The sequence below is a fragment of the Oryx dammah genome, unplaced genomic scaffold (genome assembly GCF_014754425.2).
Source record: "Oryx dammah isolate SB20612 unplaced genomic scaffold, SCBI_Odam_1.1 HiC_scaffold_11, whole genome shotgun sequence".
NCBI lineage: Eukaryota > Metazoa > Chordata > Mammalia > Artiodactyla > Bovidae > Oryx > Oryx dammah.
The window spans coordinates 46,056,723-46,075,675 of record NW_024070195.1 but is presented as its reverse complement, the minus strand read 5'-3'; the positions used below and the strand labels follow the sequence as shown (position 1 = coordinate 46,075,675).

The following is an 18,953-nucleotide window of genomic DNA, read 5'->3' as shown; positions in this document are numbered from 1 at the left end:
AGACAGGGGAAGTGGGAACCAAGATACATAGAATGGAGCCAGCAGGACTCCAGAGATGGGTGTGTGAGTGGAATATATAGGACGCCACCTTGAGCACAGTGGTTAGATGAAGCACAAGACTCGAAGCTGCTATAGAAACCAGAGTAAGAGAGAAACATTAAGGATGGATCTTCCACTGGGAACATTAGTACTTTAAGTAAAGACAAAAGGAAAAAAGCAATTCCATCAACAAGGCAAAGGACTTAAGGTCAGAAAGCAAAGAGGAGTCAGGGATGAAGGGTTATCCTAGGACCAAGTTCCTAAAAAGGATGTTGGGGGAGTATGAGGTAACCAAGAGTGCAGAGGACTTCTGATAGGTTAACTAGGCTAGACGTTGGTCGCTTAAAGGGAGTGTGGATGGATTTAATGTAGGGTAGGAGTGAGAACGAAAGAAAATCAAGAAACATATTTATTAAATTTTCTGGCTTGAGCCACTAGATCCTGTTAACCAAGTAGAAGGAATGGAAACAGTATGAGGTCAGAAGCCAAAATAGTGAGTTGGAGGCATTTGAGAAACTTCCATGCAGAGACATCTTGCAGGCATTTGGAGACAGGTTTGTGGATGGATTTTTATGTCAACAAGCTCTAAGGTGAGCATGTCCTCTGCATCATCCGCAGAGATACATTGCTGAGCAGAGTCAAGCAAACACAGCAGACAGTTATTATGTTTTGGTGTCTGTTCTGTGTCACACATTTGTACACAAATCCCTACACAAATAAATAACTGTAATTCCTACTGGGTTATATGTCAGTTCGGTGAGGAGTTCATTGGATATGGGACTTGGGGATTAAACTAGGGTAGCAGTAGCATTTGAAATCCCTCATCTTTGGGAGTGGTGTTATTTGTTTGGGATTTATTATGATTTTCTCTACCCCAAAAGCCATGTCAAAATTTACATTATTGAATAGTCCACAGTAGCACTGCACCTGCCATTTTATAGCCACTTCATACCTTCATTCATTGGACATTTTCATTTTCTATTAATTAATGAAACATTCTGCAGTGTGGAGACTGATGTCTGTGACCTCCCCCAGGGTATTAAGTAAGAGATGTTGAACGTCTCCTCCTCTGTTTTGAGACACAGCATCTCATTATATTTGGCTTGTTTAAGCTGCTGATTGTTTAAATGTTGAACTCTATTTTGGACTTTTTCTTCTTCTCTTTTGCAGATTTAACTATATTTTATTCCTCAAAGACACTAACACTAGATTTTAAAAGACAGAGAATCCGGTACCTGTTTGTGGAGTTTTTTTGGATTTCCTTTTGTGCTCTTCACAGCTTACCTAGCATGTGTCCATTTATCTGGTAGTTTTTTCAGGGACTAGTGGACAAACCATTGAGGCCCTGTGTAGACCTCAGAGATTTTATTTACCATGCATTTCACTTTTTTCTAACACAAAATGAATTTTAACAAATCCAACTAAGACAAAGACTAAATTTGTATTATTGAAATGAGAAGGGGGAACTGGAAGAAGGTAGCCAATAGTATAAACTCCCAGTTATAATAGAAATACTAAGGATACAATATAAATATAATTAACACTGTTGTAATATATGAATGTTGTTAGAATAAATCCTAAGAGTTCTCATCAGAAAACAAGAACATCTTTTATTTCTTTAATTTTGTGTATATCTGAGATCATTGTTCAGTAGCTAAGTCGTGTCTGACTCTTTGTGATGCCATGGACTGCACCACACCAATCTTCCCTGTCCCTCACTGTCTCCTGGAATTTACTCAAACTCATGTCCATTGAGTCGGTGATGCCATCCAACAGTCTCATCCTCTGTCGTCGCCGTCTCCTCCCACCTTCAATCTTTCCCAGCATCAGGGTCTTTTCCAATGAGTTAGCTCTTCGCATCAGGTGGCCTAAGTATTGGACTTGATCTCCAGCATCAGTCCTTCCAGTGAATATTTAGGGTTGATCTCCTTTAAGATGGACTGGTTTGATCTCCTTGCTCTCCAAGGGACTCTCAAGAGTCTTCTCCAGCACAGTTCGAAAGCATCAGTTTTTTGGTGCTCAGCCTTCTTTATGGTCCAATTCTCACATCCATACATGACTACTGGAAAAACCACAGCTTTGACTATATGAACTTTTGTTTGCAAAGTAATGTCTCTGGTTATTAATATGCTGTCTAGATTTGTCATAGCTTTTCTTCCAAGGAGCAAATGTCTTTTAATTTCATGGCTGCAGTCACTGTCTGCAGTGATTTTGGAGCCTAAGAAAATAAAATCTGTCACTGTTTCCACTTTTTCCCCATTTATTTGCCATGAAGTGATGGGACCAGATACCATGATCTTGGTTTTTTCAATGTTGAATTTTAAGCCAGCTTTTTCACTCTCCTCTTTGTTCCACATCGATAGGCTGTTTCGTCCCTCTTCACTGTCTGCCGTTAGTGTTGTGTCATCTGCATGTCTGAGGTTATTGATATTTCTCTCGGCAATCTTGTTTCCAGCTTATGATTCATCCAGTCCAGCATTTCCCATGATGCACTCTGCATGTAGGTGACAATACACAGTCATGACATATGTTGACTCCTTTCCTGATTTGGAACCAGTCTGTTGTTTCATGTCTGTTCTAACTGTTGCTTCTGGACCTGCATACAGGTTTCTCAGGAGGCAGGTCAGGTGGTCTAGTATTCCAATCCTTTTAAGAATTTTCCACAGTTTGTTGTGAGTCACATAGTCAAAGGCTTTAGCGTAGTCAATGAAGTGGATTTCTTTCTTTTTTTTTTTAATTCCATTGGTTTTTCTATGATCCAGTGGATGTTTGGCAGTTTGATCTCTGGTTCCTCTGTCTTTTCTAAACCCAGCTTGTTCAGCTGTAAGTCCTTGATCATGGATGTTCACTAAACTTACTGTGGTGATTATTTCATGATGGATGTAAGTCAAACAATTATGCTGTATATCTTAAAGTTGTACAGTGCTGTATGTCAATTACATCTCAATAAAACTGGAAGAAAAAATAATCAAATAGCTTGTAAAACATAAATTTGCATTTTTTTCTAGAAATTGATCATAAATTGGCAAAAAGTATTTAACAATAGTCATTATTTTGGCACTAGTCTCCCAATATTATTGCCATTAACAGGCAAAACAGAAATACTGTGTCTGTGATACCTGCCTTGTGGTTGAGGAATGCTTTTCTAGTGTTGGCTGTGACTTCAGAATGGATAGTGGTTTCTGGTGATACTCTTGAATTCTAGGCGGGTTTGTCAAGAGCAGCATCATGTCCAGCTCATTTTCATATTTGAAGGGTTGCCGATCAATGTTTTTTAAAAATATAAATCTGATTTCTTTGCCTTTCCTCTCAGAGGTTTTTCTGCCAACCATTTAGTAAAGCTAACTACAGACTGCTGGTTTGGGTACAGCATTTACTCAGTATCCATTAATTTTTATTTCTGACCAACTAAGCATATGGTCCTAACGCTCTATGAAATCAGACTCTTGGAACCAGATTCTGTTATAAATTTCATTGCTCGTTACCTTTATGTGATGTTGCAATATATACATCACTTAGCCTGCATGAAAAGCTGCATAGATGGAACAGATCTATTTTGACTTTTAAGTTTTACTTTCTTTTTTTATAAACATGGAATTCAAATGGTCATAGACATAGTTATGGTTTTTCACATATACTCGAATGTGTTATTGGATATAAGGTCTTTATTCATATTCAATGTTTTTTATTAAGACAAGGATGGATGAATAAATATTCCCATGACTGTCTGATGCAGGGTTTGGCAAAATAAGCCATTGCCTGTTTTTGTACAGCCTAGCAATGATATCTACATTTTTAGATGTGTGAAAAACACTTAGAATAATATTTTGTTTCATGCAGAAATCATGTGAAATTCAAATTTTAGGATCCATAAGCAAAGTTTGTTTGAAATACAGTCACATCCGTCCTTTTATCAATACATCCTAAATCCTGCTTTCATGCTACTGGGGCAAAGCTGAACCATTGTGAAGGAAACCCCGTAGCCTGAAATATATATTATCTGTCCTTTTTTGAGGAAAAATAAATTGCTCTCCCTTGCTCTAATGCATAGCTGACACTTTAAAAATTTTATTTCTTTATTTATTTTTAAAAAATATCAAGAAGTTTATGCAGTCAAACTAATACCAGACTTGAGTTATTCCTTTTCCCTAAAAATGATACAGTGTTCAAACTTATCCATTTCATGGTATTACACTTACTATTACTTTATGCTGCTTCATTGCTTGGGCGAAGTTAACTTTTTTTTGCTATGTCAATTAAAAGTTTACCCAAAGAAGAAGAGTGCTAAATCTCGAAATAAATTCTCTTTCCTCCATTTTCTGTCAATATCTATATACTTATTTTTTTCAGTTTTATTTCATCTTTTAGTTTCTTGTTAATGAAACAGTGAGCATCTTAAGGACAGAAATTGTATCCATTCTCCTGCGCTCAGTGTTGGCATGTAGGCGCTTACTAAATGTAGTTAATGCATGATTGATTGTATGCGTGCATGAACAAAGTGTCAGAGTTTCCTTGCTCGAGTTTTCTGTGTTTTCTTTGACTGATGTGTTTCTATGATAGGAATGCTTTTTAATCTATTTTAATTGAAGGATAACTGCTTTACAATATCGTTTCTGCCATGCATCAGCATGAATCAGCCATAGGTATACATATGTCCACTCCCTCTTGAACCTTGTTCCCACCCCACCCCATCCCACCCTCTAGACTGTCACAGAGCTCTGGTTTGAGCTCCCTGAGTCACAGCAAATTCCTACTGGCTCTCTGGTTTACATGGTTTAATGAAGGTAGTCACACATAGGAATAACACTGGTCTAGAAGTAAAACGATTTCTGCATTCAGATTTAACCTTCTTTGCTCGACTCACATTAATTAAATAATTAGCTGATGTCACCATGAAAGGCAGATGACAGGATCTGTTAAGACAGGTCTTTTAGATCTTTGACGTGACTTCGTTTTCATTAGAGGTTGAGGATAATTAAACTGGAAGGTGACACCTTGCGACAGGCTGCTTCTTATAGTAAACCTCTATGTTGATTTGCTAGAGACAACTGTCAGAGTGAAGGTAGTATTTATTCCTAGAAGAAAACATTAGCTGTCTTCTTTTAAAATAAATTATTTCACAGTTCCCATCACCCTACATTTTTTCCTCTTTCATTATTTTGTGTTGGAAATAATTAAAATGGGTTCCGTTATAAAGCATGAATAGACATTTTCTGTAATGCTCTGTTTTTCTTTCATATTTTACTTTTTCCAGATGCAAGTGGAATTCTTAATTTTTTCAACAATTATCAAAGGTTATGGATTTTTCAGATTATATTCCAAAATAAGTTTCGGAAAGTGTGTATCTCCTTTGCTTCAAGCCATTTCTGGAACATTCTGAAGCATCCATTCTTCAGTTCCTAATTATTTAGTATCTACTGTGTGCCAGGCCCTGTTTCTGACATTTGAGGTATCAGAGAACCAAATGGGACCAGGCAAGATATTTACCCCTAGAGAGCTGACACTCTAGAGGGAGGAAACAGATAAGAAACAGGGTACATGGTGAATGAGTAAGTGGTGTAACATGTTAAGGGATGGTAAGCAAAATGGAAAAAAAAATCAGAGCAGGAGGGGAGAGAAATATGAGAGTAGGGGTTAGGATATGAAATAGGGAGTCTGTGAAGGCTTTGTTGACAAGATGATGCTTAAGAGTTGAGGAAGCTCTGAGCGTTAGCTAAGTAGATATTCAGGGCAAGAGCATTGCAGGGAAGGGTGGGGTTGTTGAGAGTAAAGGAACTAAGGTGAGAGAAAGCAGACTTGTGTGCAAAACAGCGCGGAGGCTGTTTGGAATAGAGTGAAGGAGAGCAAAGGGGCCAGAGGGTGCAGGGACTGGATCACGCAGAACCTTGGGAGCCTTGATGATGCAGGAACCACCATGAGACTTTATGCTGGAGCGTGACACTTGGTCCACTTGGCTACTTTGATGGGATGGGGACGGTGCAGAGCAGGAGGAACAGCAGGGAGGATTGGCAGTGATTCAGGAAAGAGAGGATAGCGGAGTGGACCAGAGCCAATCATGGAGCTGGTGAGGGTGGCCGAATTAAAATATGTAAGGCTTTCCTGACAGATTAGATGTGGAGGTGAGAGGCAAGAGTATGTTTTGACTACAGTGTTTGTATTGCCTGGGAACTTGCTCGCAGTTATCTGCAGGTGAAATTGGTCTGGGGGTAGGGGACAATCAGAAGCTCCACTTTGGAGATCCTGAGTTTAAGATACATACATGTACTCTGGAACATCCCAACTGGTACTTTCCCAGTGCCTGCCTTGTGAAAGAATACAAAACGTAGTGTTTGAATATTTTATATGTTTAAGCATAGTAAGCACAACTGTGGTTTGAGTTAGTTAATGAATGAGCACTCACTGAGTGGCAGGTATCAGGCTGCTGTTTGTCACAACATAAAGGATCCAACCTGATCCTCGTCCGGACCCCTCAAGGTCTGCATTTTACAGAAGCAGAAACTCAGCACAAGTGACTTGCTTGAAGTTCACATAGTTAGTAAGCAGCTTTCACTTTGAGATTCAAACTCATGTTCTACAAGTTCAAATACAGCCTCCTTTTGACTTTATAAGTGACCTCACAAAAGAAATATTAATATACCCGATAGACTGCCATTTGTTGACAATCTGATTTTCACCTTCAGATTATAACACCAGTGAACAAAAACAAGCCTGTAAAAAGCATGAACTCTATGTGAGTTTCCGGGATCTGGGATGGCAGGTAAGAACGGTCGGTCAAATTGGTTGCTTCTTTTCTGCTTTGTATAAATCCTAAATCTCTTGTAATCTTTCCTATGCAGTTTATAATTTATTTTACTTTTTATCGGAGTATCATTGCTGTTAAAATAACGTGAATCAGTTATCCGTGTACCTGTATCCCCTCCCCCTGCCCTCCCTCCCACCTGCCCTCTGGGTCATCACAGAGCCCTGAACTGAGCCCCACTCACTCCCCATTCTACAGATGGTAGTGAACATAGGGCTGTGCTGTCTCTCAATTCGCCCCACCCTCTCCTTCCCCCGCTGTGTTCACACACCCTTTCCATACATCTGTGCCTCTATTGCTATCCGCAGGACAGGCTCATGTGGGCCATCTTTCTAGATTCTGTATATGGATACTTGTTTTTCTCTTTCTGACTTCACTCTGTATAACAAACTCTGGTCCATCTGCATCACTGAAAAAGACCCAATTCTGTTTCTTCTTATAGCTGAGTAATGTTCCACTGTATATCTGTACCACATCTTCTTTATCCATTCATCTCTCAATGGACATTTAGATTGCTTCTATGCCCTGGCTATTATAAACTGTGCTGCAATGAACATACCAATTATTTTTGACATTGACTGTTCCATATAAGGATTATCCACATCATTTTTATTTCTGCATTATCCTTTCACTATTGAAACATAATTAATAAAGTTTATGGTAAAAAAAAAAAACTTATGCTGAAGAACAAATGCAACCTTAGAAAGTGAGAAAAAGAAGCCCTGTTGTTTAAATATACCCAAATTTCCATTTTAGTTCCCATTTTTCAGATTAACTCAAACAATTTCCATTTGCCTTCTACAGTTACAAATTATTGGTATAGGAAGTAGAACCCTTGACTATGTTTGTGGTAAGTTAGACATAGAGAAAAAATATTTTCTTGTACTTAGAAGTCATATTGCTATGTTTTACATAAGCTTTACAAACACAGTGAGGAGGAAGATTTAACCACAATAATTTTCATAACTATGCCAAAAGAGTTTAAATTAAATTGTTAGATTATTCCATCACAATGGATCCTCGGAATACAAGCTATTATATTGAGAAGTGATAGTAACCTGTGAGCATTTTCAAATTTATGATAAACCTTCAACATTAATTGTTCAATAATTTTACATCAGTGACAAGTTTTACATCTCTGGAAAAAAATATCAGGGCCACCATCTCAAGTGCCAATGTTTTAGCTTCCTAAAATTTTTCATATACAATGCTTAGGATTTTTCTCCAACTCATTTCTTCTTAAGAGACTGTAAAGTTAACACATGATTGGAAAGGAAAACAGGACAAGGAACAAATCTTAGAGCCTTAAGAGGTTGTCAAGCTTCTAAAGCAGGAATGAGTTATTAAGAAGTAATGAGAATTATCTCAATTAAGTTTATTCTTCTTTTCCTTTCTGGTTCAGTTGAACTTTGCAGAGTTCATCATTTCCTGTTTAAACAATATTTAGAATGCTATTTCATGATTGCAGCTTTATTCATGAATATATGGGCTAATACAGGCTAGGAATATCTTACGTAGTGACCTCTGGGAGAAATTACAGAGGACAATTCCTTGTGAAAATATTTATACTTTTGTTGTAAACTTTAACTTAATCATAAATTAAAGGCTTGGAGGAGCCTGTCTTGTTAGAATAATTGTTGAACCAAAAAGAGAAACCAATCCAGAGTATTTAATTTAATATTATATTATATTGAATTATATTAATTATATTTAAGTATTTTTTAAGAATTGTTTTTCTGTGCTTTTATGTTGGTGATATTATTTCTTCTGCTTTCATGCATTTTAGGACTGGATTATAGCACCAGAAGGATATGCTGCATTTTATTGTGATGGAGAATGTTCTTTTCCACTCAATGCCCATATGAATGCCACCAACCATGCCATAGTTCAGACTCTGGTAAGTTTTCTTTGTGTAGAAGAGAAAGTGGCTTATGATGCAAGCTTCTTATAAAGTTACTTTAAAGAAAAGCATCTATTTGGAGTTAACAAATGCATTTTCTTCTCTTCTCAAACTCCTAACGTAAAAATTGTGCCGGAGTAAGAAATGTGGATATAGTCAGGAAATTCAGGCTGCTCTAGAGAAAAATCCTAATTCCAAAATGAGGAAAGATTCAGCAAGGAAAATTGGAGCAATCACACAAAATGGTCATTTTGCACTGATTTCTTCAGTAGACAATATGATTAACCACACAGGGGCTGTTTCTAACCTAACCATTCATTAGCAGTCATTACAAAAACTTTGAATAATAGCTGTGCTGAGTTTCATCTGAGGGATTTTAACTCCTTATTTAAGAATGTTCCATGACATACTTTGGTATCCTGGAAGCTCTTCAGTGTAGAATATAAGTAGAAGATTGGTTTCCATTTTTTTGTATCTTTTTCATTTATAATCATTAAGGTGGAAATTAATCTTCATTTCTTCCCTCCCATACTTAGGAATGTAATACTGATTTAATCTCCACTAATGTAGGCTAATTTTTGTGAAGGAGATAATGAAATGTTAATCTCATGGTCTCTCAGTGATCATACTTATCTAATGAGCTCAGGAAAACCCTTGAGAGTCTGACTCCAACATCCGTACCTTTTAATGTGATGGGGGAACGGCTTCTGGCAGACGAGGAAGAGGTTCCAGAAGATGCATAGACTGTGTGATGTGACCCCACATCAAAGCTGGGTTCACAGGAGCATTTCAACTATAAGTAATCAGGACAGAAGAAAGACAACAAATAATTTTGGAATCAAGACACTGATGGGAGTAGCGTTATTTGGTAGATAACAGTAGGAGAGCAGTAGCTCTCTAACGAAAAAAAAAAAAAATCTGTCTTTGTGGGTGAGTCTTATTTATGACCAACAGAAAGAACAGCTATTAGAATGTGTGAAGAGTTGACTCTTCAGAAGGTTATCTTCTTTTGCAATTTATTGAAAACTTAAAGTTGATGGAAATAACATCCCAGTTCCCTTCTGAATAAGGATGGTGTGTACACCTTGACAGATGAAATCCTTGATTTGATGTTTTGCTGGCATCTTACTGACCTCAGAGGTACTGGTGGATAGCTAGACCACAAAGAGGCACATCTGTGGCAACTAGAGCACAGCTTTTGTCAAAGACTTTGGAAATAACCTTGGAGTAGAGAGGAAGCAGAGAACTAAAACAAATATGCATTTTGAAAGGTAGTCACTTATAAATATTCTTTTCTCCCCCAAGTTTGAAGAGAAACATTTATTTCAGAATACAATCATGTAAAATTATCAAGTTGCTTTTTAATAACAAATGGAAAACATTTGCTCATGTCTATCCTTCCCAACACTGATTTTTACACTCTAAATTTCTTTAATATATCATACTCAGCAAACTTATAGGTGTGGGGAGAAACTATTATTTCTTCCTTGATTGCAAAATTTTTATAAACTGATAGAAAACCTTAGTTTGCTACAGCTCTTATTTCACTGTCTAAAGTGAAGAACTGGAGTCTAAATTTCAACCAGCATTTTCTTTCATGCTTGCTTTGTGCTGCCAATGCCATAGAAATATTCTTCTTTTTGTTGATTTTTGACCAATGAGGTTCCCATATGCAAGTATAGAATCAATTCCTAGGGGTATTTTAAGTTTTGATATGTCCATGCTATGTCTATGATATGTTTTTATGCTATCCATAAAAATAAGCACTTCTTTAAAAAATTTTATTTAGTATTTTTTTTTTTTTTGGCCTGCCCTGGTTGAGCACTGCTGCACTTGGGTTTTCTCTAGTTGCATCAAGTGAGGGCTGCTCTCTAGCTGCGGTGCTCAGGCTTCTCATTCTGGTGGCTTCTCTTGTGGCAAAGCATAGGTTCTAGGTGCATGGGCTTCAGTAGTTGCAGTGTGCAGGCTTAGGTGCCCCTTGGCACGTGGAGTCTTCCCAGACCAGGGATTGAATCCCTGTCCCCTGCTTTGGCAGGTTGATTCTTAACCACTGAACCATGAGGGAAGCCCTATAAGCACGTCCTGATATATGGTATCAGTGTTAGGGCAAGAGAGCAGGTATGCAGCACAAGAAAAGTTGTTATATTCAAATGTCCTCCAGTAAGATGAATGTCGGGGGCGGGGGGGGGGTCCAGCCTTCTATCAGCTGAAAGCCCATTGCAGAGAGAAGGATGCTTCTATTTCATGCCTTAGAGGAAGAGCCCTCCTCACTGTCCATCTGTAGGGTCACAGCAGAACAGCCACTATTTATAGAGAAATGCCACTTAATTTCCCAGAAATTAAGCTCTTTGTACTGTCATTTCAGTGACTCAGAGAGCTTTCGCTGTTTCCTTAGATATGCATCTAACACATCCAGGTTCGCTCAGGCTATGCAAAGCTTAATTATTGAAAAAACTCTGTCAAATACCTCTCTCTCTTTTTTTTTCTTTTCTTAAAAATAAATATATAATTACACACTGTCAGCTTTTAGGACTGTAGTCTAGAAGGCAGCGTCTAAAAACAAACATTTTTTAAATCGCTGACAGGGACTTGGAACAGGCCCCTCGTCTGTATCGCTGTCCTGGGATGTGGAGCATAAGTCATCACAGAGCTTGAAGGGAACATGGGAAGTTTGGTGTTTCTGTTTTTTTTTTTTTTCCCTGGCATTGTGCATTCTCTGTTTATTTTGTGACGGACATGAAACAAGAACACAGGCGCATTTGTTGTTAAAGGAAAACAGGTTTGTGCCGAACACGTTTGAGACATGATGGAAGAACAATCTCATTTTTTTTTTTTTTTTCAGAACAATGGCTGGGTGAGGTGATCCTTGAAGCAGGGGGTTATCCATTCATCACGGGTGAGGGGGTTGAGGAGGATAAAGCCAAGGAGGGCTTCAGGCTGCCTCTGAAATTTGGAGAACCATCCAGCTTGCAGTTTTGTGAGGTCTTAGGAAATTTCATGTCCATGTCGGATCACCTCATTTTTCCTGCCGTGTCTGTCCATAGGCAGGACTCCTATATCATTTCAGCCAGGGTTTTGCAGCCAAGATTCTAAGAGCTGTATTTTCTCTTTGTCGATCCCGGAGGACTCTGCAGTGGGACTTCCCATAAACTCCTCTGGGGGAAGGGCCGGGGGAGGAGGGTGGAAAGGAGGGAACCGAGTTCTGGCTCCTTCTTTGATTGTTGAAGATCAGAGGTAAACGTGCCAGTTTGACGAAAATGAGAACAAATCCTTTACTTAAGCATTTTACTGTCCATTTTCAGCTACCTTTTCAGGCTTTGTAGAGGGAGAGGTAGGGATGTATATTCAAGTTGTAACAAATGTAGGCTTCTTTCTTATGATTGAACTTAGCTTGATTTTTGGCGCTTGTCTAGGGGAGAAAGCAAGTCAAAGGATGTTAAACTCTGGCCAATCTGGTAAAACATTATGGGGAGAAGAGTTGAAATCATTGCTTTAAAGCAAGTGTTGGATTTTTACCTGGAGTTTATTTTGCTGTGATTTTTCTGCTTCCTTTACCAAAGGAAATGAAGAATTTGCACGCTTTTAATTTTATTGTTTAAAATGCATTGATGTTATCCTTTTACGAATAATTCTTAGATCCAGCTCTTTCTACTGTCAAGTGCTGTGGCTTTGTTGATTTTGCATTCATAACTTACGTGTTTCTCGTGATATACCTAGAAGTGGCCATTTTAACTAAAAGCAGCCCAGTCCTAGTTGCCCCGTTCTTTCCTCCAGGAAAATTTCCACTGAATATTCCATAGAGAGAGTTTTCCTTCCTTGGTAGAATGTTTTGCAAAGCCCCAACACGTAATTAGAACCAGTGGGCCCAGTCTAGGTGTTAATACTTAAGGATACATGCTTCACTACCAGCTGCCACCTCACCTCACCATGGAGCAAAAATAGAAGAGAGGGAGGTAACTTAAGAGAGTGCCTGATTGTCAGTGATAAAACAAGAATGTCACCTTAAAACTGCAGACAAAATATCTATTTTATTTCTTAAAAAGTAAATCATTTTCTTCCTCCCACCCAACCAGGTTCACCTGATGTTTCCTGACCACGTACCAAAGCCTTGCTGTGCGCCAACCAAACTAAATGCCATCTCTGTGTTGTACTTTGATGACAGCTCCAATGTCATTTTGAAAAAGTACAGAAATATGGTCGTGCGTTCGTGTGGTTGCCACTAATAGTGCATAATAACGGTAATAAGAAAAAGATCTGTATTGAGGTTTATGACGACAATAAAAAATATCCTTTCAGATAAAAGGGGAATTTAATAAAATTAGTCTGGCTCATTTCATCTCTCTAACCTATGTACAAGAGCATGTATATAGTCACTTTTATTTATTTAAAGGTATATATTCTCCTTTTGTGGATGCCTTTGCAGTAAAATGTATTTTAGGTCACTTCATTATGCAAAAAATTGCCCAGTCTAATTTTTAATAGGATATGCTGAGTCCAATTCAATTCCACTTCAATATTTTTAATGTAATTTTTATATGATTTTCTGAAATTAGACAGAACTCCTTTGACTGTTAAGTATTGTTGAAGGAAGCTGAATGCATTTGGTTATGCTGTGCCAATGTAAACTGATAGGATATTTATTGATATTTAGAATGAAACTTAAAAAAATAACCAGCCAAAACAAAAATGCTTGGAGGAACACAATTTTTCTTTGAGAGTTTCTGCTACTTTAGATAAAGTGAAATGTTGAGCTCGATTTGAGTAAATAAACGGGAGCAGAACACAGAAGCTGAAAGATTGCACATAATTATTTTAACTGTTTGCTTGAACAGAATTGGTTTAACTGTAGGAAAGCGTTCCTTCTTGGCTCACTGGTTGTAGATTTTGCAAAGAGCTCAAAGCTTCAGGAATTCTGTGGAGACAGACTTGAGCCTGTGTCCATAATTTTCCAAGTTAACACTAAAAAAGCGTAGTACAACCTTCTTACCTCAAATAAATCACGTCTGCCTATTATCTAGAACACTACTACTGCAGGTTTTTTTTTTTTTCAGATTTAAAAACAGTCCAAAATAAAGAAACATTTACACGTGCTCCCCTTCCCTCCCCACAGATGAGAGTCACTGCATGCATAAAATATACCCGAGCAAAGCGACCGACAGAGCCGTTTTCTGTAGCTCTCTTTTATAACTGAGTTTGCTGATTGATGTGATGCAAGGGATTTTATTTAGGGTAAAAGCACTGAAACTCAACTGGAGGAAATTACCCCAAATCCCAGAATGGCTTTGACAGAATTGCCATTTCGAAAGAACAGCTGAAATCCATTTTTCATATCTTGGAGAATGAGCTCATTGAAAACCTTATTTTGGAGGGGGATTTTGTAAACCTTCCTCCAAGCACAAATAATTCCAAGTGGGAAGGTTCTGTTGTGTGTATGTGCCTGTGTGTTCTTCCCTCTGAAATTAATTTATTTTCTCTCTCTGTTTCTCTCTGCCTTTTAAGGCTTGTCTTTAACCCACTGACTTTTGGAAGAATGACATTTAGTGCATAAGTCGCTATTTATGTGGGCTCCACGGCTAGGATTATTTACAGTTCATCTAAAATACTCATAAAGCATCATTTATTAATCATTCTTTTCGACTTTTTAAGTAAAACTTGTATCAAAAATCGCTTAAAAATGTTATGGGTTTGTTCAGATTCAGGAATACTGCAATGTTGTTTTAAAATACAGATTATCTTAAAGTAAACTTGATAATAACTCTATTGGGGGTACATTAAGTAATATATTTTTGAATTAATGGTATACCATTATAAGAATAAGAAATCAAAGTCTATTATATTATTCTTTAAATGTGCTGTTTAAATATATTTCTATGTTTTAAAATATATTAAACTTGTGATGCTAGTTTCTATTGTGCTTCTTGATTTGGCTTTTTGTTTTTTTTTAAGAGGGATACAAAATATAAGTATGTCCTAACTGAAACTATAAGTGTATCAGATCTAAAATGTTTGTGGATTACATGATTTTAATTGCCAAAACTAGTTTTTGTGTTGTTGGTAAGTAACTCACTATTAAATGAGCAAAGAAACCATCCATGAGTTAAATATTTTCTTAATCTGTTCCAACAATAAGGAAAATTTTTAAATAGCAAAAAAATAAATGATTAGGATGGGAATTGACCTTATTTATTCTCTTTCATTTAAGAAGGGAGATATTTAGCATGAGTATTTTTATATTTTCTCAAAATATGTATGCATATATATATATATATCTGCCCATATGGTCAGTCACCTTATTTTCAAATAACTATTAGAGTAAATGCTTAGTATTACTTTGAATACTCAAACTATTACAAGGAATCAGAATAATTTGGTTTGTTTTAACAGGATCCAAACTACTCAGGTCTTTTTGGCTAGTTATGCATTGACTCTTCTGTTGGTATGTTTTTAATTTTTCTGCTTTGTAAAGTGGTCCTAATCATTTTTGATACTAGAAGGGCAAAAATGACAAATACTCATTGTTTTAAGGCAAAAATAAATTTGTCTGTATTGAAGAAAGAAACAAACAGAAAAGAAAATGCAAAAACATTTTTTTTCTCAAGTAAAGAACTGTCATTTAATAATTCCTGTATCACCAGTGTTGAATCTAAACCAGGATCTAGGGGCGACTGTGTAGTCTGCAAATGTCATCTCTCAAGACATTTACAATAAATAGGTAGCTTATAGTGTAACTTCACTCAAGGCAGAAGAAATCCTCATTCCCAAACACAAGTCACTGTCTCGTAACAATTCAGTCAGTTGTGCAGTCGATATGCGATCTGGCTCTCAGATTACCTGCTTTTCTATGTTCTTTCTTTTGCATTTTTGGGGGAGGGGCCTGGTGCTTTTCAAAGTTACAAGTGAAGATGCCTTTGTTGATAAAGCATATATATATATCACTACGTATTTATCTATAATCTGTATTTTATCATTTGCTTTCTTTTTAACCAAAGGAAAAAGTAGGTAAAGTAACAATCATTGACAATATTTATTCTTTTTTAAATATAAATTTATTTATTTTAAGTGGAGGTTTATGTATGACAGTATTTATTCATATGTAGGCAGAAAGGTGACACTCTATTCAAGTTAACAATTAACCTATGGCGGATTCATGTTGATGTATGGCAAAACCAATACAATATTGTAAAGTAATTAGCCTTCAATTAAAATAAATAAACAAATTAAAAAAAATAAAGACTTAGGAAACAAACAAAAAAAGAGCCAAGTTTTGCAAGATTACTTCCAAGTCTGTTGTCATACTTGTTAGAGGTTGTTTGAAAGATGGAGATTTCAAAGACAGAGGAACCAGGATCATACAGCCTTTAAAAGTACAAAGGAACTTCAGACTTTGAAAAACATGCACTTTAACCTTTGCATCTTAGTTTCAACTTTACAGAGGCAGCTAGCCTCCAATAGGTGGGTAGAGGATGGGGAGAAGCAATTCAGCCTCAAATCCAGCGGCTCGAGTATAGGAGGATGAGAGGAAGCCCTGCAAAAACAGCTTCCAGACTAAGCATCTGGAAACAAGAGCAGAGCTGATGGTTCAGTGGGGTGTGGTTGGTGTTTTCTTCCCAGTTCATTGTGGCTCTGATGACATGATGAAATACAATAGAACCAACCTAAAAAAAAAAAAAACAAAAAAACAGAACTAGACTGATTATTTTCCTGTCAATACCTATCAGAAAAGCCCAAAGTAGGAGAATAATTTTCTACCTTGAGCCACAGGCCAATAAGATGTCTCTGATTATCTTTACTCTTTCTTCATTAGAACATATTTATTACACAATCACTTATAAATAAGTGTATTTATTTAAACAAAATGCACACACTCACATATTTATAAATACATATTGTTTTAAAGAAGAGAGAATAAAAACATGAATGTGTGGATGTGCGCTCAGTTGTGGCCAACTCTTTTGTGACCCCATGAACTGTAGCCTGCCAGGTTTTTCTGTCTATGGAGTTTTCTAGGCAAGAATACTGGAGCGAGCTGCCATTTCCTCCTCCAGGGGATCCAATCCCTGTCTCCAGCGTTTCCTGCGTTGGCAGACAGATTCTTTACTGCTGGCTCACCTGGGAAGCCCACAAAAACATGAATGCAAAATGTTTTAGGAACTCGCCCGACAGCCCAGTGTTTAACACTCTGCACATCCGACGCAGGGGCCACGTGTTCCATCCCTGGCCAGGGAACAAAGATTCTGCATGCTGATGGTGCGGCCGAAGAAAATTTTTTTTAAAGCAAAATGTTTTAAATGAAGAACAGAACTTCTGTGAAGGAAAAATATAATACTGGATTTAAACTTTATAGGATATGTTATGGGAAACACAGTGGGTGGAAAGACAGATAAGAAAGAATTATCCAGAAGACAATATTGAAACAGATAAAGTGATGGAAAGTCAAAAAGAATTTAAAGTTAACAAAGTTGTAATATCCATTTAATCAATATTGCAGCGAACTGGGGACAATTTAGGGGCAAACAGCAGACCTATGAGTCAAAGCTGCCTTCTCAACTTGGAAGGCAGTGAACAGACAGTCACTATCTTCAAATTGCTCAGGAAAAATAGCTGTCATTTGGAATTCTGTATCCAGCAACTTTATCTGTATCCAACAAAACATTAGGGCAAAAGAAAAACATTCTTAGGCAAATAAAAATTAGAATTTACCATCAATGGTAAAGCTACTGCTAAAGGTTTTACCTCAGGAAGAACCAAAATTAACCCCCAATGGTAATGTATACAAATATAATGAACAAGAAAATAATAAACATGGAGTAGATTAAAAATGTCTCGCAATTGTGCTTTAAAACAGCAAGAGAGTTAAATCAAGTAGGGCTAGCTATAGCAAAATATTGTACAACTATAGAATGTTTTGGAAGATAGATGTTTGAAAATATAGCTGTTGTGTTTTGCTTGATGGTGATGATTAAATTAGACTCATAAACAATGTATATTTTGAACCAGGGTTGGGCAAACTCTTTCTGTAAAAATGTGGTAGTAAATATTTAATGCTTTGTGTTTGCAACTACTCACCTCTGCTACTGCAGTATGAAAGTAGCCATTTTCCATATGTACACTAGTATGTATGGATCTCTTCCAATAAAATTTTATTTACAAAAACAAGTTGTGAGTGGGATATGACTCATTGGCTATTGTTTGCTGACCTCCATTCTAATCCAGTAGACAGAATAATTGCAATGTGGTAAAATGAAATCAGTTCAACAAGATGAAAGAAAAAAAGAGAGAAAGGGATAAAAAGAAACATAACAAAAAGGAAGTATTGCATATAATAATATGATAGAATTATATTCAACATAATTGTATAATATTAAATGTAAATGGCCTAAAAAGATCACTATTAGCAGATCGGATTTAAAATAATAACGTTAACAACTAGCTACAGTCTGTTCAAAAGAGGCACACTTAAAACTTAATAACACAGGAAGGTTGAAAGCAAAATGAAAGTAAATATATATCAGGTAATACACATCAGAGCAAAACTGGATAAGCATATTAAGCCTTCAGGGAAATGAGATGCAAAACATATCAGTAAAATTTTAATCACTATTGTCATTTCTCAGCATATTAAGTAAGAGAATTCTATGTTTTAGAACCACATAAATCAAAAATTGATAGAATTATGAAAAGAAATTAAAACTGCACCTTTTTAGTGAGAAATTCTAACAAATCTCTCTGATTAATTGACATACTAAGGGAAAATAATCAGTGAAGCTAGAGCAGATATTGGAGAAGGCAATGGCACCCTACTCCAGTACTCTTGCCTGGAAAATCCCATGGATGGAGGAGCCTGGTAGGCTGCAATCCATGGGGTCCCTAAGAGTCAGAGATGACTGAGCGACTTCACTTTCACTTTCATGCATTGGAGAAGGAAACAGCAACCTACTCCAGTGTTCTTGCCTGAGCCTTGTGGGAGGCTGTCTATGGGGTCGCAGAGTCAGACACGACTGAAGCAACTTAGCAGCAGAGCAGATATACCCAATTAACAAACATTGACTAATGAACATGTACAGAACATTTAAAAATATACATGATTTTCCAGAAAATATGGAAAATCTTTGAAAATTGATCATTTCAACCAACTTTAAAAAATAAGGTTCCTAATTCAAATCACTTTGGTGACAAGAATGTTGGAAGAATTAATCTCTTCCTTGTCTGTCTTCT

General features: G+C 36.9%; 1 protein-coding gene across 1 annotated transcript in view; it reads left to right on the top strand.

The window, feature by feature from the left end:
• BMP5 (bone morphogenetic protein 5) overlaps nt 1-17,401 on the top strand; it is a 145,751-nt gene extending 128,350 nt beyond the window's left edge. Inside the window, exons 5-7 of the mRNA XM_040249186.1 lie at nt 6,720-6,796; nt 8,625-8,735; nt 12,812-17,401. Of these exons, the coding sequence (XP_040105120.1) occupies nt 6,720-6,796; nt 8,625-8,735; nt 12,812-12,961 (338 nt within the window). The 3' untranslated portion in view covers nt 12,962-17,401. The remainder of the gene's footprint in view (nt 1-6,719; nt 6,797-8,624; nt 8,736-12,811) is intronic.
• The last annotated feature ends 1,552 nt before the right edge of the window (nt 17,402-18,953 follow it).